Genomic DNA, 27,808 nt, shown 5'->3' on the forward strand with positions numbered 1-27,808 from the left:
ATGAGTCAGATGAGGAGGCTGGGGTCTGTGGCTGCTGTAATTTGCAGCACTAAAAGCTCCCATGTGCCTGTGATTCTGCTTTCATGCATGTTCAGAATGGCTTCCATCCCAACATGGCTGGCAGCCAGAGGATTCTCTACCTGTGGGTACTTCCAGGATCCTCACACCAGGACACATTTTAACATGAGATACAGATATTGTGTCTCTGTGGTATAGACTAAAACTGGCAGATGAAAGCTGGAAGCTTGGAGACAGACACCTCCCCCACACCGCTGGGTTGCACTAGTCTTAATACTGAAGAATTTAACAGAAGACACAATCACAGGTGATGCACATGAAGGCAGAGGAGCCAATCTTACTCCACTTCTTCAACAAATAAATGAAGTCCGCAACTTCACAAGAGCATTTTGAGCAGTAAATCCTAATTTGACCAGGACTACCCAAAGTCCTTTGTTCTGGAAAGGTTTTTTTCTTCAAGACACAACCCTCTCCTGCACTGTGTGCCAGCTTGAGCCCTCACCCACCAAACTGCATTCTGTTGTGAATTGCTCTGGAAGAGCATCTCATCGCAGCTACAAATATAACCACAGCAACTAACCAAAGACTGGCCTGTAGATCCAACCTGAGTGCCTGTGTTGAGCAATGACCCACACTGACCTCACCATGACAAAAAAAAGTTACAAACAAACCCCAAAAACAGATGGATGAAGAATCTGCAAGAGAAACTCGGGAGCTAAAATCAAGGCCCATCAGACAAAATGCTCTTTCTTTGATGCCTTCCTGGCTGCATGCAGCTGGTTGGGAGCAATCGCCTGCAAGGGGCCTTCATCTGCTGCTCATTCTCTTATTGCTGCTTCATTATCCCACACTAATCACAGGGCCCAGATACTAAGGATTCCGCCTTAATCTTCCACTGATGTCCCTTTAATCATCTGATCGGTTCTGTTTGCACCGCAGTCAGGATGAGGTCACTCCACGTTCAGTTGGGTGGTGTTAAACCAACACGGAGCAGAGCAGGCAGCATCTACACTAAGTTTTATTTTTCACTCCAGCAAGAAAGTTACAGAAGAGAATACTCACAGAGACCGAGCCATCAGCATGACAGACCGCCAAGGGTTGACTGGCAGCAGTGCTATCTGTCATGTCTCTAGAGGGACTCCTCGCATAAAAAAGCACTGCTTGCAACCAGCAGCTGATATTATTGTTTAATGCTCAGCATTAGTAAAACCACAGAGAAAGCTTGCCTGATAGTCATGTATGCTGATGTCACTCCATTCACAGAAAAGTAATAACTGAGCAGGAGAGGCAAAAACATTAAGGAGGCCTAGAAATGATACTGCAATGCAGAGCAATACACACATGGAGTAACACAGCATGTACATGTTCCCATCGCTCGGCACAACTGCCTTCCCTGTAAATATGTAGTAGTAGGTATAAACTGCTTATCTAAGAAACAGGTTTATGTAACATCTTTTATATAGACTATGCCAAAATTAGCCACATTGATGCCAGCTCATATCTCAACAGTTCCTCGCTCAAAACATATTCAGGACATTAGATGTACGGACTGTATTTCCTCTGCCTGTGAGCAACCCCATGCCATAAGAAGGCAATTAAGCCACAATGACAAAACCCTACTTAAAAAACGTATCAAAAACCCACAGAAGGGCAATATCAAACCAATTCTGAAGAGCATATTATAAAACCCAAGGGTCACTTCTGCAACTTCCCCCACGCAGAAAATCACTTTCCTCTTTAAAAGCCTGAAGCCAACAGACAAATAGAACAAATACACCGAGAATTGACTGTGGATGCTCCAGGGCCATTTCTAAGTTTGTAGGGCACAGAATCACCACGTCTCACCTCTCATATGTTTTCTGCATCTTTGTGCATTTCCTGCTCTGGTGGTCCAGCAGTCCTAACCAGAGCAAAGGTCTCATTGTTCCAGATGGGAATTCCTAAAGCAATCCCTCTGTCAATCATCATAGAAACGCGCATCTTGGAATCTCTCTAAAGAGCACAAAAAATCTGCCTCTGCTTTAATTAGCGTCCACCAATTCATTATGGAAATTCAAAATTACAAAGAACAAGGGGGTTTTTTCAAGATGTGCTTTGGTGACAAATGCACCATTCGGAATCCCAAACTCTCATATATATTAGTAGCAGGACTTCAACGTATCCTCCTTCCCCAGTCTCAGCGTGAGCACTGAGGTGCTACTCCATCTCTCCTCAAGTTTCCCAACATTTACCTCTGAATAACTGGAAATTATTTTCTCAAGTCCTGAGAAGTGCTGTGATGGTTACTCAGTTCACCACATCCTACTGAACAAGAAGAATAACGCTAATAGCTACATTAGGGTCCTCTTTCATTACAGTAGTTACAGAGCAGCACTAGCTGCTTACAACACTATAAAACCGAATGCGCTCTGATTCCTACATACACACGTTTAGCTGGATTTTTTGAGATCTACTTACAAGACGTGAAATGCACCCAAGTGATCGCTCTGCAAATATTTTAGATTAAAGGGTATGAAATTAAGTGTAAACAGGGTTATATTTTTGCCGCCGTTGAAGAAAATGGAGTAGGAGAAAAAGCTCATTTTCCTTACAAGATTCTCAACGCCAATTTCGAACCTATAAAACCAGCTGACAAAAAGGACACAATCCTGCAACCGTAACTTGGATTATTTAAATGATGGATTTTAAACGTCACGGCTACAGCACAGCCAGGATGACGCTGTGATTCTCTAACCAGACCATCCTAACTCAGCAGGAATGGCTTTGGCTTTCCCCATTAGGAAAACTGCAGCACAACTGCCCCCCAGAGACCAACACTGCAGAAAAGAGAGTAGAGGGAGAAGACTGCAAGTAGCATTATTAAGAATGCAGCAAAAAGAACCCAGCAAGACTAAACCATATTTAAATGAATAACCTTCAGGTGCACCCTTTCTGCCACTGCTTCTTTCCCACAGGGCACTGCATATTACTAATGCTAATTTTTCAGTTTTTCCCTATTTGTTACTAATCCCTCCCAAAGCCCTGCACGCAGAGCACACCAGTAGTTCTGCAATCAGATGCCGCAGGGTGTAGGATTACTCTTTCTAACACGCATGTGTTGCCCCTGAGCGATGGGAAATAGCCCTGCAGCCCCCACTGATACAGCACTGCCAGCCCCCAAACCAGGCAATGCTTTGCTCTGTGCTGCAGGGGCAAACTGTAATTAGTTTTGCTCCCATCGGGTCCACTTCAGCTGCTGAGACCCTTGTGGGGAGCAGGAGGGCTCCCAGGAGTGATGTGGGAAAAGTGAGAGACGGGACAAGGTCTTCTGGGCACATCAGATCTGAATGCAGAGGTTGGAACAGGGGGTTCCAGGACAACATCCAACCCATGGTGCACTGTCTTGAGTGACTCAAGCAGAGGCAGGGGAAGGATGCATTTCTCACCATACAACCTTTTGGGGTGGGAACCAGCCTGTAAATCTGTCAGGTACAGGAAGAAAAATATCACAGAAGTTATTATGGAAAGACAGACAAGTGTCTTAGATGGTAACCGGGCCATGAAGAGATTATAACATTCACATTATGAGCACTAATCTCTGGGCAGCCTGCTGACGACATGACACTACCTGCATCATCTGATTAAGGACAGGCACTGAACAAGCCGTATTTTTGCTATTAACAAACGTGTTGTTTGAAATTCACTTAGGAGAAGCTACAGTGACAAACTAAAGCACCATCTAATGGAGGCACTGCACCATGCCCACTGACCACACTGCTCAGTGCCACATCTCCGTGGCTCTTGGGACGATGACTCCGCCACTCCCTGGGCAGTCAGTGCCAACACAGAGATCAGGATGTGCCTTTCCCACCGCACTCTTCCCAGCCAGCACCACCAAGGCTGCTCACCAGCCCTTATAACGTAATATAGTAGTAAACACCTGCCTGCCTTTCATCCTCCTAATGCTTCTCTTCACAGCACATTTGAGCATTTTAAAGTTTTTCCTGCAGCTATTTCTTTACCTGTAGTAAACTTCAATCCTTGCATGCTGACTGTCAGACTCGGCTCTTCTACAAAATAAACATGCTGAGAGTGAAAACTACTTAAAAGCCATTAGCGAATCAAAACAGAGAACATCCAGGCATCGCCATCCATAGCACAGACATAGAGAACCCTGGCTGAGGCCTTTTGCTGCAGGGATGCGATGAGCTGGGAGCTTCAGGACCCCAACGGGGACAGGACTGTCAGCAAAGTGCAGTAACAAACACCTGACAACACGATGCAGAGGAGCCAGGGTAGCACTGAAGATCCAGGGGACATGCCTGCCCTGCACCAGCTTCTCAGCACGGGTTCCGAACAAAAGACGACAGCTTTGAGAGATGAAAAAGGGAAACAAAGTGGTGGTAAGGCAAATTGGAATGCTTTTCAAATAGACGGTTCTAAATCCAATGCCTTTCTGAAATGTGAAATCTCTTGGAACTTAATACCCAAACCGCAACCTCGGTGGAAAAGGGAATAAATTGAGTTGTAGGGTTTTTTGTTGCTGTTTTTCAAGTCGGATCCTCACGTTATTTTACACCCACACACCGGTCATTTTTTTTAATTATAAGAAAGGATCACTGCAGCTTAATTCATGGTCAATCATTACTGGCACGAACCAACTGTTCCCATGTTTAAAAGCACTGAACACGCTGGCCATACACCAATTAAAATTGTACAACAGCATTAGCACAGCAAAGTCTTCCAGCAATCACTAATGCAGCCAAACGAGGGCACGAACTGAGCACGCTTGCACAACAATGCCTTTCAAACGAAACAGAGCAGCCTTTTCCCATCGTGCTGTGAAGGCGCCCGGCAGTGCTTGCTGTACGCTGCCTGTGCAGCCCCGGCGCCCTTTGCATGAGCGTTTGCAGCAAGCCTGCAGCTGCGCTCGCCCCAACGCGCTTCCCGTTTCCTCCCGCAGCACTGAGGGACGGATTTGCCCCCTGGTTTGGGAATTACATGGATGAACGAGCTCAGGAAAACAAGCTCAAGTGAACAAGCCCTTAATAGTTTCTTTCTTTAATTAACGCTTTGATTAAAAGCCACCCATTTATCTAGAGGCCTGACAAGATTGCAATCAGCCTGCAGTTTTATTGCTGCAATTTGCCCCTCTGTTTTCTCCTCGACCGCTCCGGATTTGAAGGGGGTGGGATTCCGAATATCAGCACGAAACCCCCCGTGGTGGCCGGATCGCTCCCCCGCCCCGCGGGCACAGCCCCGCTCCCCCATCCGCTTATTGAACTTTGGCCAAATCGCCCCGATGACATTTCAGGAGGGCTCCCGCGGGCCGCTCGCGTTTAATCCTCATTTTCAGCTTATCCGCTCCGATCCGCCGAGGCCACCGGCGGCACGGCCCCGCTCCACCTCCGTCGGCCCCGCTCCGGCGCCGCGGGCCGTCCCCGCCCGTTCCCCCCTTCATTTCCCCCCCCCCCGCCCGGGGCTGCCCCGGGCCGCAGCTTTACCTCCGGCAGCGCTGGAGTCGCGGCGGCGCTGGCGGCAGCCCAGCGGGGCGGGGAGGTGGAGCCGGCGGCGATCGAAGATGGCCATCGCGGCGGGGCCGGAGGTTAAGCCGCTCTCCCATTCGCACAGCGAGCGGGCAGGCCGGCAGCGGCCCCAGCAGGCGCCCGGAGCTCCGGGCTGCGGCCCCCTGCGCGACGGGGCCGCCCACTGCAGGCTGGGCTGCTTTTTTTTTTCCCCCTTGCTATTACTGTTTGCTGGGGCGTCTCTTAAGTAATTAGGAGAGGAAAAAAATAAAAGAGGGGGAGGAGGAAAGAAAAAAAAAGGAGGAAAGAAAGAAAGGAAAAAAAGCACGGGAAAAGAAAGGGAGGGGATGAAAGATTAAAAAAATAAAGTGGGGGAGAGTAAAGGAGGAAAGAAAAGGGGCAAAAAAGAGGGAAAATGAAGGGAAGGGGAGAAGTGAAGGGGAAATGAAAAGAGGAGGAGAAATGAAAAGGAAAGCAAAAGGGAATGAAGGGAAGAGGGGGAAGAAGAGAGAAAAGAAAGCACAGAAGTACTTGATGACAAATATATATATATATATATATATATGTATATATATATGTATGTAGAAATATATTGCTTGTGGCTTCTGCTCTTGTTTTAAATGCCCATCGCCTTAAGCTGAAGTTTCTGGCCTTTCCTCTCTTATCAAGTGCCATTCAAATTCATTTTTAAAGTAAAAAAGTGACTTTTCCTCTTGAAGTTTGCTAAGAGAAAGGCAAATATGCATGCACTCATGCAGATACACTTGTGCATCTGCTCGCTGCATTACTTTCTCTTGAACAGCAGTGAAACGGATGCAGGAAGCATCATTTCAGGAGGGCTGGTTTTGCCTTTTTGGTTTTTGTTTCTACAAAGACCTCCAAAACCCCGGAGACTCCTCCTCCAATTAACAAGCTCAGAAAGAAATACGACATCCTCAAACCCATTTCTGGAACACCAACTTTCCCACATCTCTGCAGGAAGGCACACAGCAATCAGCTCCTCTTTCGCTGAGCTCCTCCAGCAGCTGACAGCTCCAGCACCTATCCTGTTCATTAAAGGCAACTCAGCCATAAACGCATTTCCCTGCACTGAGCTCTTTTAAAAAGCCATCTTTCTCCTTTGCCAAAATCAGTAGCAGCAGTGCATGTTTTTGGAGGCTTTGTTGCTGCTGTACGCTGTTCTATTTGACACCTATCATTAAAACTGGGTAAGAGTCCAACAGATTTCAGTGGTTCACAAAGCTCTTGACTTTAAACTACCATGTGGGGAGCCAGCACCGATGTGTTTGTTTTCTTACCAACTAGAATTTTCCTTCCTTAGTCTTTGATTTGGTCTATTCTCATTTTAGGACCAAGAGGGTGAGTAACTTATTTTGTTTCTTGTTCCACAAATAAACTGACTGAGATCGGGCCATTCAATTCCAGCCTGAAACAATATAGTAAGTTGTCTTCCTTCTGAGTGAGAGCGAGGACAAAGAGTCCAATCAGTAGGAGCCCAGCAGCTGGGTGTCAGAGCTGGGGCTGGAATGGAAGCGAGAGGCATGACGGCACATTCACATGGCGAGAAAGCGAGCGGCCGGCTGACAGCACACGGCTGCTGGGAATGCACTGGGTTTTATGCCTTGCAAAGATTGAGATCGTTGACATCTACGTTGTAACACAACATTTGATTTATTTTTTTTTTTAATTTATTTACTGTTTTCTAATGAACGAGTAGCTTCTGAGCAATTTCAGCCAGCTTTTAGGGGATTTCACCTTGAAACTGATGGATGGATGTGCTATGGTTAAATGGGGAATCTGAATGGGCATTCTGATAAGTTGAAGAGTAATCTGACTTCATAAAAGCAACCTGTTATACATAGCACTGGGATGATGAAATTATTCAGTGCAGGATGTGGGGGGAGGCAGCTCTGCTGTGCTGTGCTGCAGAGCCTGACATCCAGGGCCTGGCTGGTGAGAAAGCAGCCAATAGAAGGACAATTGGAATAGTATTAACCATTGCAGAGGAATAAAGTTTGTTTCCTGTGCCTCAGGATAACAGAGCAGCATTGGTGCCCTCCTTTCTACATTTACTCACTGAACACACAAACTTAAGAAGGTATTTATACTATGTGTGTTGCTGACACTAAGCACACGCACATCCAGTATGGAAGTGGCATGCATATATCCTATTAAACTGGGAGGCAAAAAAAAAAACACAAAACAAAACACAACACACAATCTGAAGCTGTGCGCGCACTGGGCAGGAGGTGTTGCAATGGGAGGGTGAGCAATGGCAAAACACGCAGCACAAAGCCACAGACACGGTTCCATTACCTCCACTGCACATGAAACAGCTCATTTATCCTCTCTAGAAATTCAGCAATCTCAGGCACCAATTGCACAACACTTGAAGCTGGCTGGTGCAAACCAGCAGTGCCGCAGCAAGAAGCGTTCCTGCCCTCTCCCCCAGTCCTGACTGCTCTGCTCGAACCTTCACACCATCTGCTCCCTCCCTAACAAAGACAAAATGATCAGCTCAGAGACCTGACAGCCTCCCAAACTGCACGCCTCATTGTGCCAAAGCCTGCAATTAGCAGAGCGACCAGCAGCAAGAAGTGCCTTGATCACAGGGAAAGGGCTGCGGGGCTGAAGCAACTCCTAAACAACTGGCCATGACAAAGAGCTATGTTGTGAGCTGTGATAACGGCCATTTTGCCCAGATCCTGAAAGTTGTTGATACCTAAGATTTAGATTTGCAAGGAATTTCATCTGATTGATATAAACACTGCATAAGACGGGCTTGCTTACACTGCAGCCTGCTTAGGTTTACATTTAGTACCCTCTAAAATGATTTTGTTGTAAATATTTTGCTTCAAAGAGATTGTTTGGTTACGGGTTACTATTATTATTCTTCCTGGAAGGAAGGGAATGACAGGCCTTGAGTCAACACTGAACTTCTTACAGCTGATCCATTGAGAACTTCATCATGGTTACCTGGAAAAACTACTTTGCTGCTATGCAGTGAAAGAACCCCACCGTAAGCTGCAACACCACGAAACCAACCTTACCATATACAGCAGTAGAATTATATAAGAAGTAAAGCAGTGCTTCGGATGTATCTCCGAAGTCTGATTTTTTCTCCAAATCTGGAAAGAAGCGCTCTGAAACACCACTATGAATGAAATTCCTGCCCTCCAGAACCACGGGACTATGGATTTTGAAATCAGTGGATTTTTATCTGGAGCAGCCTTTAAAGCAGGTAGGATAGAGGAAATTTTGATAGCAGACAGTTTCTAAGTGACACAATCTGTCATCCTCATTCAGTGACAACTGACATGGAAGCATCAACCCTTGCAACATTATATACACATATAGAGTTACAGCATCTCCGTAGCTACTGAGGCCATCACAGGTATTTTCAGAAGCTGAATGGTGGAGAGCTTTGTGTCCCACACAATGACCTTTGGTCAAGGAGTACATGGCACTATGGGAAGGGACTGAACGCCATTGGTTTAAAACTTTATAGTCCAGGAGAGAGTCAACATGATACATTTCCAGGAATGCATATAGTTGTCATAGAATCATGACCAACATTGGTTATATGTGGCTTGTAATAGACTGAAAGCCAAAGCAAAACTGAAGAGAATGAGGACTAGCAAGTCCAGTGTCAACAATGACGAAGGTCAGAATGTGACTGTAAGGTTTCCCTCTATGATCTAGAAATGAGAAAGGAATGGAAAACGATTACTTCACTAAGCTCATCTTACTACAGTTGACAGTTGTAAGAACATCAACATGCTTAGCCTACTGACTCAAGCAAAGACTTCAGCCATGTAGTAACAAAGCAGATAGAGCCATTTTCCCCTCTCAGCAAGGAGAAAAGCCATGAATTCCATGTGAGTATCTACGAATGCTAACTAACAGCTTTTAAAACCACCAGCATTATACCACACAAAATTACTGATCATCTCAAACCCAGCTCTGTTAATAAATCCACTCACATCTGAAAGCTTCAGAATCAGAGATGCAAGAGCACGAGGAAAGTGTTGCATCTCCTACCTAACAGAATGAACTGCAACATACTGCAGAAGCCAGAGCTTCTGACTGCCAGAGAGACAAACAGGTTCTTGGCAGCCTGCAGGGTCACACAGAGGAGACAGCACAACACAACTTCAATCCGGAGGAGGAACAAAATCCTATGGGGTAAAAACATGAAAAGATCATCTGGCTACAAGGGAAGACTGCCTTTGGAAAGTACTATGTATGGAGTTCTGAGATTTTCGGACACTCTTGCCAAACAGGAAAAACTCAGTTACATAGAATCTGCTTTAACTCTCCAGGAACCTTGTCTAATTGCATCTTTTAAGAAACCACTGTGAAGAGTGAGAGTTTCATACCAACATGGGCAACTCATCATTTGTGGAACAGAGAACAGAATAGAAGACAAGAGTCTCTTGATGATAGCCCTTCTTTCTCTAATACAACCTGGAGAAACTAGTTTGAATGTAATTGCAACCTCTATGGCCAGCAGCTCTCTCACACATTGCAGAACAGGCAAGCTTATTAGGATGCACATACTAAAAGATATAGGGTAAAAACCTTAATTTTCTATTCAAGAACTACCATGTATTTTTTCATCAATTACAGATAATAGGGTTTTTAAGTATTTTGGTTGCTACTGCTGAAATATCTAATAAATACAACACGGTCAAGAACAGTACCACAGACTAATGCTAATTTTCATAACATATTTATCTGTTTCTATTTCCTGCATTAAAAAAGAAAAATAGTTGTCATTGTTTCCAAGTGCCCCCTTGTCACAGAGCTCTTCCAGAGCTGGGTACAACAAGAGCTGGCCCAGGACTGCTACTGAAAAACAACTTGAATCTTTGGTGCATCTGGACACGACTAAACGTTATCTGAAGAGACTTCAAGACCATTTATGTTACTTGGATACAGCTATTCAGTGTTAAACTGTTAAACTTAATTAAGCTTGATAAAAAGCTTAAAGCTGGCATTAACTGTACTTTTTTGAAAGTGAGTGTCAGCCTGCAGTTTATATTACTACTCTTTTAAAACTCACTGTGATTACAGATGAATATTCATCAACAAATGTAGAGCTTTCAATGCGTACGAAGTGATACACACTCCCTCTTCTGGTAATCTCTTAAAAGAGCTTGTTTCTAAACTTACTGTATCAAATGTGAGATTTAAAATGTATCACATTGCCTGGGTAAAAAAAATAAATCAAAGGGTTGATGTCAATAGCTGCAAGTTACTTTAGAAGGCAAACACAGCCAACTGTTGATGGAAAATAAGCAAATAAATAACAAGTGAAAGTTACTTGATGCAATGCCTAAGCGAAAGCTAAGTACAAGCTGCCTGTGTACACTGCAGCTGTGCCCCAAACCAAATTGCTATTGATTTCTTTTAAATTAGTAGGAATTTCATCGTCTTAAGTTTTCCCACAAGTGTGATATGCATGTACGCATCTGATGACAGTTTTTGTGCCCTGCAGTTACGTGAGAGACTATAGCTTTCAGAATGCCCCCTACACCTCCTGAGGCAGCAGATGAAGCTCTTCCAAAACAATGCCTTTAGGTGGGCCCTGCAGGGATACCTTTCCTCCATTTAGCACGCTGCCTCGTCTCCTCTCTGCTCACAGAACTGGGTACACTTTCCTCTTCCTGCTCTACTGCAACAGCAGTGAGAAAGCTACACACATCCTGTGGCCTTCTTACTCTCTACAAATAATTACTTGGAGAATTTTTAAGCACAAATCAGAAAATCAGCCAAAAAAGAAAAGCAAAATAACTGTAGAAGAAAATGATGATGACAGACAGGTAGGTGCACACAAACGCATTTATCCGTCTCCTTTCTTGATGGTCAGTGTCCCATGAAGCTGGGAGAAGTGTCCCAATTAAAAAGCATCTTTTTTCCCCCAAAAAACTTCTTGAGTCTAAGAACGCCACGAGATTACACAAATCACACTTGCACACACTGCTGCCAAAACATAAAGAAAGGGAAAAACTACTGAAAAAAACTTTTGGTTTTGGTTTTTTGTCTCATCAAATCTCTCCTTTCTTCTTCCACTCCCCCTCCAGTACAGAGTAATCAAGGCAATAACCTACCTTTTTCTTTCTCCCTTCAGTGAGCTCATTTTCCCCTGCTTTCCTCATTCAGTTTCCTCCTTATTGTCTTCATCTATTTCTTTTCCACACGTTTTACTTCAGTTCTTTGTTTTACATTTCCCTTTTTAGCTATTCCCCTGTGTCCTCTTTCCCCTCCTCTCCTTCTTGGACACGCACCCAGACTACAAACCACTTCTGGCTGCACTGCAATCTCTGCCAAAGCCTCCAGCCTCCTGCCAGTGCTAGCTGGACTCTGCCATCCCATTCCTTACCCTTCCAGGTGTTGCACAGCTCCCAACCCTCCTGCAGCAAAATGGCTGGGAGCAGCAGTACCATGACTAAAGGTACCCGACTGAATGGTACTGCTGAGATTTTCTATCTCCCATTCTTGCACAGGCAGAGGAAAAGGGGCTATGTGTAAATCCTTCCTCTTCCAAATGTGGCATTTTTTCAAGAGATGGCTGGTAGGATGAAGGGATGCAACCTGTGCCACTTGAAACTACGTGCTGACAAGAAAAAAAAAAAAGGAACAATTTTCTTCATGACAGTTCAATACTCAACACTGTTTTAAATGCTTCCCAGAATGCTTCTCCCTGGAATTATAGTGGTGCTCATCTGAGGTCTGCAGTTCTTGGAATAATTTACTCACTGTATGAGAACACACACTTGGCCCTCAAAATAAATGCAGAAGTCCTTATAAATATTTGATTGATTTACACGTGGTGGGCTCCCCAACAGCACATTCACATCTCAATGGCTATGATCCAGCCTCAAGTTCCCCTCCATGACAGCAGAAATCCTGCTGCTCTTTTAACAACTGATCCAGCCTCCTTCTAGCTCCCTAGCTTTTAAACAGGTTGCAGTTTCATTCTGCTGTGCTCCATTTAGGGCTCTCTGCCAAAGGCTGTGTGCCCATGGCCTGCCCTCGCAATGCGTGCCACCTCCTCTGGCAGAGCTCCAGCTCAAAGGAGTGGCTTAGGCATTAGAAAGAGCCCTTTTAGTTAGAAGGAAGCCTTCCAAGGATGTGGAGCATGGAAACCGATGCAGAACTGCCTTCGCTGCATCTGCTGAAAACCTGAAATAATTCTGAGAGCTGCACTGTGCTCCAAGCACCAAATGAATTTTCAATGGTGAAACCCTGCATCGACTTTTAGATGAGTTAACTCTCTCCTTTTGGATCTCTTTAATAGGAGACCTGACAACTATTCCCACTGGCTTTTTCCAAAATGAAGCTGAAGACAATTATACTCAGCAGCTCCTTATATCAGAATGCCTTACCTTCCTTCTTCAGATCGTACTCAAATCTATTATCAGTCCACTAACTTTCTGCCTCTTGCTGAACAAGTATTTCTGTAAGCCACAGTGGACATGGCACTACTTCCTCTTTTCCCACAAAGATAAATATCCTTGTTTTCTTTCTTTCTACTTGTTCTCCCTGTGCTGATGTCTACCTTGAAAAGGGAGCGGTCTGCCCCAGTCTTTGAATACTTCACAAGGGGATCATTATAAAGGAACAGGGTTTCCACATAACATTTGTATAATTATCTATATTAGCCTTGTTTTAAAACACTTTAACTTCAGTAGAACGGAATAAAAAGATATTCCCTATCCAGCAAGCCATAAAACAAGGATTTCCGCATGTAGGCCTGCTGCTAGGGCTGAACGGCATGAAATCTGATTCCTGTTCACCAGAGGTAAGAAAAGCCAAAAGCACACCAGAGCGTTTTTGAGTTCAGATTATTTCAGCACACATGGTGCTGTATGTAGGCAGAACAACACGACTTATACCCTAAGCGGTACGCCAAACAGTTTTCTTTACATCTGAAGCTGAACATCACCATTTTTGTTTGTTGATGCTTCTTATTGCCTCCTGTCTTCAACCAGAGCTTGACAAATCCATGTACCCACAAAAAAAGGGAAGTTCTACTATACTAGGAAACCACCACCGACTTCTCAAACAGACTCCCTGCGTTTCCATGTAATAAACAAAGACCACAGCCATTATGCTTACAAAAATAGCTTTCTGCACATGAACTGCCTGTGCAACCACAGCACACACTTTCATTACTCCTTAAATTCTCCATGGCAGAACCGTTTCAGACTTTAAACCCCAACACACACAAGCTAAAGGCTTTGGGGTGCACATTTCAAACCCCAAATATGATAACAGAGCTCCTTGCCAGGTGGTAGCAGTTTCTAATTTAACGATGCGTTGTTTTTAAATAAGTAAACGATCAGTTGCAATGGTTTTCTGAAATGAATCCTGTGCTGACCTCTGAGCCCATTCCTTTCTGGGAATATGCCAAGATGATTCTTAAAAAAGTTGCAGAATTTCACATCTCTCTGCCAAGGAGAAATTCAGCTTGTTGCTGCTGGATCCGGAGACTGGAACGGAGACCCAACTGCTGGAACACAGACTGCGTGAACTACTGCAAGAGGACTCCGTGTTTAAACAGAAGTTGCTGAAGCTGCCAATGATAATTTGTTAAATCATATACATTAACTCAGGCTATAATATGCCAAATGCCACCTGTGCGTGTTTGGCAATACGCTTGGCAGATTACTCCAGCACATCTGTGACACACCAGATAATATTCAAGTTTTATCTTGGTTATTAGACTCCTACAGAAGATTACTGATACCCAGGAAAATCCCCGTGATTTATATAAAATATTTTCATACTGTTCTAGAAATCATTAGCGAACAGTGGACACTTCATTACCAAAACAAATTACTTGCTGCCAAAAGCATGCAAGCCGTAAGGAAAACTTATCCCTCCAAAACACAGATGAGCTCATGCAATCTCCTGCAAGAAAAAAATTAATAAAACAAAACTCAGCAAACAAAACCCCCCTCTTCAGGTCCAATGGCTTTGGAACAAGATTCAGTACATTCCTTTCTTTCCATATCTGCCTCAAATGCTGCTTTGCACAGACACTTTATCTCTGACTTTGTAATCCTTGCTAAACACTCTAAACAAAAATAAAACATCTGCAGAACTTCAAAAAAAAAACTTTTCAAATATTAAACACTGCTGTTAGATTTCCAGAATTTGCTGCTGCCAAGCACTAGATAACACAGAAATGGCAGGGCAAATTGATATTCAACTCACATCGCGTCAAAAAAGAATATTACACTGCTTCCAGCCCTCTATGATTCTGTGATAATACCTGAATCACTCATGATACAATATCCAAAATACAAGAGCATGTTATCAGAGATGGTTAATGGATCACTCATCCCAATTAAAATAACAATGACTGTTACTTGTACTCTCTGAATCCAGGTGCTTAACACAAAAAGCAAACAAATGAATTAAGAACAACAACAGAACACCACTCTGATCAGCCAAAGTAGTAAACCTGATAGCTAAAGGTGGGTGTGAGAACTGAGTGAAGGAGAAAGGAATACAGTCATACAAATAGACGTACAAAGGAGATTCAGGTGAGATTTCACAGTGACTTGCTGGATGGACCCAAGCAAGTAACACATGTGAACACCTTTCTCTGCAGCCAGGATCTGCCTTCCATGGTCTCTGCAGGTTGAGTAAAAGATTGTGTGATGATCTTCATTTCCATTTCACAGCCTCCTGGAAAGTTCAAGCGTACAAATCTATAGTACTGTTCGCTTCCTGAATCCTACACTTTAAAAGTGTCCTGTGCAGAAATACAGATGCTTGGGTATTTCCCTTTGGTTTACAGAGCAGCAGAAAGCAAAGCTCAGAGCAGTTACTGCATGCCAAACCTATGGAAGCTAATCAAAACATGGCACATACCTCTATAATGACTCAACAACCTGACACACTGTAATGGTCTCTTTCCAATACTTACTGTATTAATGGTTTCCACAATCACTGCATGACTCACAGATGCTATCAGTTAAGTTTAACAGGTAGCATTCCTAACGCTATACCTACTGTTAGGAGTTATAACCCCACTTGGTATTTATGGAAACAAGAAAATCTGTTGGAAAAAGAAGAAAGAATAGGGGGAAAAAAAAAATAGAGGGAAGAAAATCCACATCTCTAAACTGGTGCTGCTTCCACACTAGTGAGCTATCTCCTCTCTGTGAGCCACTACAAAGCACACAGGGAAGGGCAGACAGGAGGCTGATCACCACAGGGAGATGAAGTAACCATGTGGAATGGCTGAAATACCAGCAAAAGGTCACACGGCCCCAAAAACACCACACTTCTGGGCTGCCACAATGTACCTGAAATAAGTGCAGCTACAGCTTCTGCAAAGAGCAGCTTTCTGCTGTAGTACAGCTAAGCATCTATTCATTTAGCACATTTATTAATGGGAAAAAGGAGGAGGAAATTAAGGGAACGTTTTCAGTCCTAACACAGGCTAGCTGCCCAGGAAGTATTCCTGACAAGGGTGATGGTTAGCAATTTGACAGACAAAATCAGTTTTACTTTAAAAATTAATATAGGTAGAGAGGAAACTGTGCAGGACTCAAGAAACACACCCAAATAGTAATAGCAAAGGCACCTATATATTACATGGAAGCTGGAGAGGTTGGCACATGATCAACCAGACTGTCAGCTGCAACTGGAGAAAAATACTGTGTTTTCTCAGAAGAGGTCACCAGGATAAGAGATCACAGGTGCTTTGCTCATAGGACTGAGTGCCTGGGTGTCACAGCTTTTTCACTCCTTCACCACTGATTGATCTCGGCTCCAAAGAAGATGCTGATGCCACAAAAACGCAACCATTCCAAAAGCAACAGCAAAAACACTGGCAATAAAACGCTTAAATCATCTGTTCAGTCCCGAAGGAGAAGCAGCTGAGGTGTGACAGAAGGAAGATTTGTTCTGAATAGCAGGCCAGCCCCTGGGCTGCCCCGCACCCAGAGGGAGAAGCCACTGACTGAATGGACTGAAATCAGCTGATGGGCACAGGCCTGAGGAAATCTAGATCAATGTGCTGTAGGAAAAAATAATCAGATTACATCCCAAAAATGCCAACAGATTTTGACCCCTGCCACATATATGTTGCCATACATACACAGCAAACGTCACAGAATTTTAAGACAGTGACTGTGTGTGTGTGTGTATACATAAAACAATAGCACTAACAGTACTACCAATAGTACCAATTTACCAGAGTTGTTAGAAGGGCACTTCACACTCCAAATACATGCCTAGATTGCCTGCAAATATATTTGATTTTGAATTAGTATCTCTTCCAGTCACATCAAATAGAAAAGTATGTCATAAAAACGTAGAATATTTTACTAAAAAAAGTAAAATATTCTGACGAGTAAGATTATGTTCAAGTTGTTACTGACCACAAGGGAGGAAAAAACACCTATCATTTGTCCCGCAATGCACTCTCAGCCTAAGTAGTTTATTACAAATATGCTTTAGAAGAAATTAATTAGCTCATTAGGCCTAGTTAATAGTTTGTTTATCCTTCCTTTGACAAAAGTGACATTTTAAAAGGGCACATTCTACTTCAGAAAACAAACTCCCATGTGACACGTTAAAGAACTCCAAGTACAAGCAACACATAGCACCATAACTTTAGGAATACCTTAAGAGATCGCTTCCTCTGGCAACAATTAAAAATAACTGTAAAAAGCTTAAGATCATTAAAAAAAGGTACAGCTTCAGGGACATGCTGTAATTGTTGATTGTATTAAAGTAATCGCTCCTTTCAAAATCCCTGGAATAAAGGCACGAAGAAAAGACTCGATTCATGGAAAACTGACTGAGATGAATCCAACCTTTATTATTTTCTTAGCCTACTTCTTGTTTTAGAAGTACCATATGAGGACTCCAGCTATTTCCTTCTCCAAGTACACAGAGCGAGGAGTACACTGCTGAAGTCATCAATCATCTCCCGTATTTATCAGCTTTCACATTCAATTCGCTAAAACAAGGGACAACCACATACAGATCTTTAGACTTAAAAATAGGAGACAAGGTTGCTAGCTCGATGCGGAATCAAAGTCAGCTCTCTTACCTTTCTGAGACTATTTGGCAAACCAAGGTCTTATAACAATTTTCACCCCACCCAACCCTGTTTTTCTCATCAGATTGACTCCTCCCATTTCCTCTGCAAGCTGCAGCACTTGTTTAGCGTCTTCATTGTTCAGAATAGGTTTAAGAAATACCAAGAAAAGCCTTGTCATTTCCATCCCTTTCTTCTCCATTTCTCTCAGAGAACCAATCTAACATTTCTAAGCTTACACTCCTACAACATATACAGAACAGGAATGCTGCATTAGTTTTTCTTCTTTAATCTTTAAAATATATTTTCCATACCTGCATTTTCTAATTCCCTCTTTGCTCTGTTCCTTTCAAATTACAAATACTGCTTACAGGAGAGTTTAAATTAATAACCTTAGAATATACTAGGCTTCTCGGAATGAGTTCAACATTGATACAAGCGGCATTACAAAACCCAATAATTCCATGTCCACAGTCAAGAAGCAGTACAGCACCTGAAACCTATTTTCAATCTGCCCCACAGGCTGTCATGCCAACAACTACAACACTGTCTCTACAGTATGGATCTCCACTTACAAGAAAGTAGCTGGGAGTCACCAACTCATTGCAGAACATCAGTCCAAATCGTATGCAGAAGCCAACAGCTCTCCTCTGTCACTACCAACCTGAGCCAGCTCTACACTCCTGGCCTTGAGGCAAGAATCATGATGCCAACACTCAGAATTGGGTACCTTCCAGTTTTCCCCCATAAATTTATTTTTAACTGGCAGAATCCATTTAATATGATATTTTAGAAGGACTTCTTGAACACCCCAAACTGATACTCAGTGACAGGTGAGGAATCACACTGGCAAGGGGTGGAATTGCTTTCAACATATACAAAGGCTTACATCAACTGGAGTAAGAGAAGCATAATCCCTTCTGCTCTTCTGGCTCCCTATAGCCCCGGAGACGTAAGCTGAGTTTGCTTTCTATTTTATTACTACTGCCATCCACAGATGAGCAAGCAAACTAGGAAGAATCATGTCACAACACCTATCAGATTCTTCAGTGAGCGACTGCAGAAATCCAACAGCACGAGTTGGGATATATCCTGCATAGCATTCTAACACAAAAACCAAGTGAGAAAGGACAAGAAGTGCACTTTCTGCATTGCACAGGAAGACCATTCCCCAGACTCAAGGAAGCTGCAGAAGCAAATGTGTCTTTTCTTGCTGGAGGATTTAAGATGCAAGGAAAGCTTGCTCTCAGGTCCGGAAGAGACTCCCCACCCATATCCAAGATTTTCTATCCTTTAAAGCAGCAAAGCAAGCAGTCACATACTGGGCTAGAAAAAAAAGGAACACATACAAACAGACAGACACAGGGAGGAAGGAGTAGTTCGGATGTTTATTTTTTTCTCTAATCAAGCGCTAACACAACTCCTCAATTTCTCAAGAAACAAACAGCTGAACACCAAAAACCTCCTATTTATGCATTCACATGAAAATGCTTGATATCAGTTTCTAATCTCAAGACATGTATGGAAAAGGTCTGCCTGCCTCTCTCAGCTATTTCTGTAGGTAGCAAAAGAACACTTGAACTCGCAGAGCACTCTGTATTTTCTCAGTCCTCTATAAATGTTGGCTAGCACCAGCCAGTGTAACAAGAGCTTCCTAGCACAGTTTATATACAAAACCATTGGACCATTAAAATAAATACGGACTGACACTACTGAAAATAAATAAGCTTTCTGCTCCTTTGGAAGCATATTATGTTTTAGAGCAGAACTTGTAAGTTTAGCTTTTGGTTAAGCTCACAAATTCAAACTGCAACGGAACCTCGTGTGAAAAATAATCAGTGTAAATACACATGGAGAAATGACACATACAAACACACTGCACATCCTGTCTGGGAAATACGGTATAAATGTCACTTCAACACTGAACTGCACGTGTGCAGTGCTTCAGGAAGGCATTAAAAATTGAAAGGAACAAGATCTTCATGTAACTGCATTGTTATGTATATGAAATGATTAAACACAGGTTATGTTCTTTGACATTATTTATAATTTAATGTTCTATGTACCATCAATTAAAAAAAAATAAAAATTGCCAGGCTTAATCCTGATTTAACCTCACTTAATTATTAAAAATAGTTAAGCACTTACCATAATGTGATTGAAATGCCTGTGGTTTTACGACCTGATTACAGTGGTTACACATCACCAAATAGAAATCATCATGAGCCGGGCAAAGACCAAATATTGGCATATCTAAAAACAAAAAGACAAAACGGCATATCTCTCAGCTGCTTACAATGATTGAGAAACAGTTTAATTACAGAGCCACGACACTAGTGCTGAATCATTATTTCAATACATGTGTATAAAATCTGACAATGAGGGAAAAGAAGAGCATATAATGCAACGGATACTTCAGTGCTGGAGTACTCCATAAGCAAAAATCTCCCTGCAAAGATAAACGTAAAACAAGTGATTATTTCTAAAAAGCATCTATTAGAAATCTGATTTAGGACTGACCATCTTATACCAGATGCAAGAACGTAATAGGAGACCGACGTCAAATGACAGACACAACATAAAGGGATATTTTACGTATTCTGAAACAGGTTTGGATTTTATTCCAATTTCATTAAATGAGTTCTAAAATGAAGTTTACTGCATTTTTTTTTTAAACCATTTTAGAGCACAGTTGTTGAGCAGGTAGCATTACGTGCCTAATGGTTTTACTCGTTTAGCAGTGCATTATAGTTCAGCCATCTGCTGCCAGAGATCTGCGTAACTGCTACATGAGAGAGAGAAATAGAGAGATAACAGTATGTCAGAGCACGTGTGGATTTGGGAGATAACATACATACTTGCAGACTTTTACTAATAAAATTAGTGGCCCCAACGTTGTTTTTTAAGAATACAGTTTAATGTTTAAAACCCAATGGAAATATTTATTGCATTGGTACAACAAAAAATGTTACTCATTAGAAGACAAAAAAGAGGAAACTGCACACATAACGGCGTATTCATTCATCACTGCCAAAGAGCATGGCTGAGGGATTTACAGCACTATTTAAAGGATTAAGGCTGATATAAGAAAACTTATTTTCTTCTAAGAATACTCAAGTGATAGATTTATATGTTAGCAGTAAATTAGAAATTAAGGGCATTATTTACCCCTGTGCTAGAAGTGTTTTGTGTTAAAGCTATTCCCGTGCCTAGATGTATATTTGTAACCACACACTACATTGAACTAGAAAGATATTCTCGCTGATGAACGGAACACCAGGTGTGGAGTAAATGGAGTCGCTGCACTTTCAGAATGCTGCTGACATAACCCAAGGCAACCAGGGGCTGCAACACTGCCATCCCCGCTGCCTCTCGCAGACAAAAGAATGCATCCACATTGAGCAGCTCCGAGAGCGAAGGGCTCCTGCAGAATAAGGGTTTTCCTCCAGAAATGTCATTATTTTTCTTTATAAAAGAAGGTGTACGTGTGTGCTCTGAAAAACACTAATAGCGCTATATTGAAACCGAATACAGTACAGTATAAGGGCAGCTGCAACCAGATTGTGCCTACGGACCCAAACACAACGACTCAAGTGGCTGTGACAGGTCACAGCTACACTTATCTACATTGCAGGCAGCAGTTGCCTTACAGAATAATTCCACACTGATTCGTGCTTCATTAAGTACTGAGTGGCGCCTTGTAAATAATTTTAGTTGTATGGTATTTTGGAAAAGGAAAACGTTTGGAGACCTCCAGGTACATCTAATGTACCACAGATTAGGCAAAATCCTGTAAACGTACCCTAGATGAAAGGCAGATAGGAATAATACATTTCTATTTTTCAGTGTTTACTTCACGTGATTTAACTTTAAACTGGTTAAGGAAAAAGAAATACAAACAAATATTTATATTCCATATAAATATATAAACTTAACGGTCATTGGTTAATGCTCCATGCAGGAGTTCTTTGGGTAGGCCTGCATGAAATAGTTTCCACAAATAGTCCATGGTCACTTCCATTTGACTACTAATACACCGTGATGAATGGGACAATAACAGCGTACACTGCCTGCTATTTACATTGTTAATAGCACACGGACTGGCTACTACTGTATAATGCCTAACGAACTGTAAACCCACACCCTGTAACCTTTTCTCTGATCCAAACCTTTCCTGACAACACCAAATTCACAAAAACAGCCTGTACAAAATTGCAGGGGGAAACCACTCCCCAAAGATAAGAATAGGATTGCCCGCTTCTATCTGTCTTGCAAGATAAAGCGCTCCTTGGCATTAGTCACAGTCACTCAATTCAAGTAGCACCTTATGAATATTTGCTGGAAATAGGGGGCAGTAATTTTACACCACAAGTGAAACAAATCAGCAGAAGTTGACATAAACACAAGTGTTTTCCTGTTTCAGTTTCGGGATCCCCAGAAATGGGAATAATTTAGGAGCAGCCCTATATACAGGGAAGTGCTTCTTTACAATTTGAAAATCAAAGTTCCAGGTGACAGAAAGCAATAGCAAAGCACTACGAAACACACAAACTCACCCAACCCATCCTAGGAGTAAACACGGTTGATGCAGAAAAAAGGATTTGCTGCGCACGCCAAATCACAACTGTGATTTCAAAGGAAGTCACAGACCAGACTGCAGCTGGATCACACAAAGAACTTCTGCCCCCAGTACACTACAGCCACTGATACAGAGCAGCACCTACATGCAGATGGTGAGTGAGTACTAAGAGGCTGGAGTCCTAAACGCAAATACTTTGTTTTCTCCTACGTGATAACATTAACTTTGAGCTTCTAATTATCAAAGCATTTATTTTAAATTGGTGCAATAAAATCCTTTTGTTGCTGTAACTGTAGGGCTCCAAATACAACCAGCACGGGACGATGCTGAGAGGCTGCACGGACACAAGAACAGCCCACAGAGTAACAGTGCAGGTGCCAGTGGGCATTAAGCAGCACCAACGCTCTCCAGACACCCAAGATGAGCTTTACAATGGGTCTGACTTCAGAGACTGTGAAGCAAGAGCAAGAGGAGGCTTCAGTGAACTCCTATTTCTGTTCCTGTGTCCCAAAAGGACAAACAGCAACACGAAACTGTTCTGAGAATGACACAAAATATACTGTGCAAGTATTAGAGAATATACAGAATAGTTCAACAAGATGCACATAACAAAGCAAAGGGGATGGATGCTCAAATTCTCTGCTTCCCCCCCCCCCAGCCCCTGATCACAATTCAGAAGTCTTGCCACTGATATTCCACTGTCTAATACTTTATACCTATTTCACTTAATGACATGCAAATTCTCCATTTAAAAGTCTAATGAAGTTTACAGTATTCCACCAGTATCATTTCAAACACTCCGTTCCTCTGAGTTTAAAGATGACTTCTGAAATCCTTAGCTGTGGATGTAAAGCCCATGCCTCTCATGGAAGAGCCTAGCAACCGTGATTCATATGTTCCTCTTTCAGAGCTGGGCTGATTTAACTCTCTCCATCTGGGAATGTTTTTCAAGGTCAAACTAGAAATTTAAACCAAGACCTCAAACTTTCAATTTGTTTTTGATAAACACAGTATTTATATGGCGGCTACATACAAACACTGTCACACGAGCTGCTAGTTACATTAATTCTATTAACACCGTGAAGAAAAATGACTTCATTTACCTCCACGTTAAACCTCTGAACATCGCAACCTTCAGAATGCATTTCTTTCAAATGTAACTCAGCTCCACTTTTAAAAGAAGCAAATTCTAATGATATATTCCTGTGTACTTCCCCAAGAACAGCACAAGCACATGTCACAGATACTTCTGAGATATCTGAACTGCATTACATGCTGACTACATAGTAAGGAAAATGCTTTTCACATGGAAAAGGCCAACTCAGCATAGTTCTAATATATAAAAAAAGGAAAGATAACAATAAAACAGGACCTGACATACCCTACCACCAGGGACATGTCTGCTCTGAGCTGCCATTTCCTCTTCCAGCAAGGCACAGAAAGGCACCAGCAGGTAACTTCTTGGTGCTTTCAGCATTTCCCTTTGGGACAGTCACGCTCACACTCACTGAAAGTGTCTCTGTGCTTTCAGTTCTGCTACTGAACGTCACAGACAACAGAACAAATAAAACAGCCTACAAACACGCAGTGAGATTACAGGTCATCAGTCTGCAATTATGGAGTGATTAGAATTGGTGAATTCAGTGACTAGCAACAGCTCTACTGCATATTCTTTTATTGCTTTTTCCTTTATTTTTAACCTCCCAAATTTACCCAATTTCCTATAAATCTTGTTCCTTTGTAGTCTGGGACCATCCTGTCATGTAACTATCCCAGAATCTAAGAAGAAACATCCTTTCCAAAATTTTTGCAAAGCATCACAAAATGGTGAAGTTATAAAACCTTTGGAAGAGTGCAGCACAGGGAGCCCAAATCCTGGCTGTTCTCAGAGACCTTTTGCAGAAGTCTGCTCACCACAGTCGAGAAAACAAGGAGTGAAAAATGAAACAGAGGAAGAGAAAGCAAAAGCAGTGAGGACAGAAATGAAAGGGCAAAGAATAAACTCTACTAGAGATATGGTCAAAGAACAGAAAGCTTGATGGAAAAACAAAAGCGACAAGAAACCATAAAAATACTGCATAAGTATTTTCCAGACAGAACACTACTAAATCTCAATTCTTCCCTTCCCATTCCCAGCATGAACATCTGCTTAGCAATATTATTTTTCAGAAGTCTGTGTCTATTTATCACAAGTATATACGTACTGTTTCCAATGTAGTGCATCTTGGCAGTGGACACTTCCCACGTTGATGCCCAATGGGAACAGCAGAACCTTTCGACTGCAAGGACCTCCACAGCACAGCATAATGCGCTCCAACCCAGTTAAACTTCCAAAAAGTTTTTAATCAGCTACAGTTAATATTAAATGCATCCCCATTAAAATGCACTGCACTCGATTACTAACTCTGCACTCATAACAGGCGTAACTTCCCATTATCTTCACAACTCCCCAACCACAGAATTTGCTTTCTCTGTACCGGGGCTCGAGCCAAATCCACCCTGAGCAAATGTACAACTCTCCCCAAACCACCAGGGCTTCCAGTAAGATGTCAGGAAATTGTTTCAGAGCTATAATGTACAGAAATGGCAAATATATCCCATTTGTTTTGAAATGTTGCCAAATCTGACTTATTTGAACCACTGACTTCATGGATAAAAACTTCTAAGTTCAAATAATGTACACAAAAGCTATCTGGAGTACAATCACTCCACACAAGTTGTGTTTTCCCTTCTTGTTAGGATGGAATTAGTCTTGAGCACGCTGTGGTAAAAACGATGTTAGCACACCTTGTTTTAAACTCACGGGAATAGTAATCTCCATCTCCAAGGGCCTTTATTAGAGCTTTTCTGTAGGATAATGCAACCCTTCTCTAAAGTCTGAAAGAAGGTCAAAAAGGAAAGAAAAATAATAGTAAAATAACTTTTTGGTAGGGTGATTCAGCCACAGGTGCAGTACCTTGGCACTAGTTGTCATCTTGAAGGAAGAAAGTTACGATGTCACCTCCCTAAATTTTCTTACGACTCTTGCTCCATTGCTATATTCTCATCTTCGAGCAACAAGGTCTTCCTATTCTTTTATTCTTTGCAGTCATGCAGAACATGAATGTCATGTAAATACTTGAAAGCAAACAAAACTTCCCAAATCGTTGCTCTGATAAGCTTATGACTTCAGGAATGAGGCATGAGGAGGGAGAAGGCAGGCAACTCGCTCAGCATTTAGGATCACACCAAATGGAAGCACTGAACGAGGCTGAGCTCAGTTAAAACCAGACCAACAGCCTGCAGTCTAACCCAAAAGCCAATATTCTGCCAAAAAATCCTCACAACAGGAATCCAGCAGGTTCTGTTGCTGACATCAGTTGTGAATAATGAGTAATTTCCAGGTAGGAAGAAGATGCTGGATGTAAAGCTGTTGGGCAGTGTTTCGTGCTCCAATAGTGCTATGACAGATCACCCTCCAGACCAGGAACTGTGCCCACAAACAGCAGGAGCACAGTGAGCTGTCTTATCTAAAGCTCCCATCCATTCACAAGTCACATAGCCCCCTTATTCTAACAGATACGAAAGTTAGATCATGTTTTTTGTTTTTATTTAAGTCAGCATCTCAAAACATACCTTTCATGATCACATTTAATTTTAATGGCTTAATACTCAGAGTGCTTAATGAGCACAAAGCTTCGAACACAATAAGGGATTCTAGCAGGATTTTTGAGGCTTTTTGCAGAATTCCAATACACACTCACAGAACAGAAATATTTCATGAACTACGTATGCAGGCACAACAGATTTGTGCTTGCAAAGAAGATATGCATAACCAAACAACACAGAACCATCACATTTACAGAAGCACCTTTGAAAACAAAACCATAGCCTGCACAATTCATACACATTGCCTCAGATACAAAAGAAGGTTTTAATACAAAGTGAGGCACAACAAATGGATATTCCCACTCTACGCTGCCAAAGTTAAAAGCCAAAAGACTTCCAAGCTGTTTCACTTAAGCTCAAAGGGAAGTGCTGCTACCACAGTACTTTCTGCAAGGTAACCTATCCTTGAAATTCACTGCCAACTGTGCTCTGTACATTCTTAAGTAGCTTACATTTTTTGCACACGCAGCTTTTAAAGCGCAGCTATTTGAGGAGACGTTTGACAGACATCGCTCCACTTGGGCTCTGAGCACAAGTGCATGAACTTTGTTTCACCACGCAGTTACTGATTGATAGGATGAAGGAAGGAACAGCTGAAGCCTTGATTAAATGTTTTTACTGCATTTACCACTTTGGCAAATGGAACAATCACGTATAATTTCATTAAAGTCCTAAGAATACCCGAACCTCAAAGTTTTGGCTCAGGGAAGAGATTTCACTTCAGGACCAAAACAACCCACAATCTAGTTTAACCATGCACAGCAGTTGCATTACTAGATTTGATCAGCTGCAGATCTTTACCAGGATAACAACATTTTATCTCTAAAAGCACAGTTCTCTCTCTCTCTCTCTCCAGTCTCCTTTTTGAACACAAGATAGTCTGCTTTTCCCAAGAAATACAAGCTACCGTCCTGCAAGGATAAATTACCATATGGGTTTTTATACTGCTTCCTCAAATATCAGGCAGAATTTTGCACCATGAAACCCCAATGGTAACAGACAACCTACCTTCACCCGCTCTTGCTTTCCACGCACTCAGCCACACCACACTGCCAAAGGTCCATGTCCTGGACCAACCCTCCACCTCCAGCAAAAAGCCTTTGCTGCATCCCGTGGGCAGCACAACTCCTCCGCACAGAACCAATCAGCAAGTCCAAACACCAGCCAGCCCTTCTAGAAGGGTATCAACACCCGACCACTGCAATTCTCCCTGCAGTCTTTCCTCTCGCTGAGGACGCAGAACACAGCACTGACAGTTGTTGTCTCCTCTGAGATCGAATGGTCTTGGGGAATTTCTATAGCGTGCTCGCTGATAAAGAACAGAGCAGCAATCACCAACAGCGTGTCATGCACACATGCACCTGCAGCCTAGAATGCAGCTGGGGGATCTAATTTTAGACTGCCAAGATTTGAAAGTTCCTGAAATTACATATAAAACACATATTAAAGCAGACATCCAAGTATTTAGTTAAATTCTTTGTATATGAATTCAGCTACCCACAATCTTCTAAAAGTCTAACACAAAACACATGTCAAACGGCTCACTCAGAACTTCAAACTACTACACAGTTCTTTCCAAGTTGACAGAAGGTTGTCTTCAAAACCATCAATTAATAATATCTGCAGCGAAATACAAGTCCCATATTTGAAGCTTTTCGGCAGAGCACTCTCCACATACACCATATCGTTGCATTAGGTTTCCATTTGTAAAAACTACTGTCATCTGTAAAAACTATTCCATTTACTCATTAATTGGTTTTCAGAGCAGAGGATAAATTATTCCAGTCGATTTGTATATTACATAAATGCTTTATATATAATTTGTCATCACTCGCCATAGAACAAACGTTCACTGAAAGTCTCACGTTACTTTTAAGTGACATGATCTCATCGTGTCATTGCTATATTTTAGGGAAGCCAACAAATTATTAGGTATGCTTCCGTGGCAAAATAATAATAAATAAATAGTTACAAATCTAATCCCAAAAA

At 42.3% G+C, this 27,808-nt stretch overlaps 1 protein-coding gene across 5 annotated transcripts in view; it reads right to left on the reverse strand.

The window, feature by feature from the left end:
- Positions 1 to 27,808, reverse strand: part of ATXN7 (ataxin 7) — a 77,404-nt gene that overhangs the window by 13,626 nt on the left and 35,970 nt on the right. For 3 of the 5 annotated variants that reach the window (XM_072347302.1, XM_072347301.1, XM_072347303.1), the window contains one exon: positions 19,741 to 19,845. The exons of 1 other annotated variant lie outside the window; for it this stretch is intronic. In XM_072347302.1, the coding sequence (XP_072203403.1) occupies positions 19,741 to 19,845 (105 nt within the window). Of the gene's footprint in view, positions 1 to 5,501; positions 5,633 to 19,740; positions 19,846 to 27,808 lie in introns of those variants that run through there. One more of the 5 variants, XM_072347305.1, reaches the window with a different exon arrangement.

Source organism: Excalfactoria chinensis, chromosome 12 (assembly GCF_039878825.1).
Source record: "Excalfactoria chinensis isolate bCotChi1 chromosome 12, bCotChi1.hap2, whole genome shotgun sequence".
NCBI classification, from domain to species: Eukaryota; Metazoa; Chordata; class Aves; order Galliformes; family Phasianidae; genus Excalfactoria; species Excalfactoria chinensis.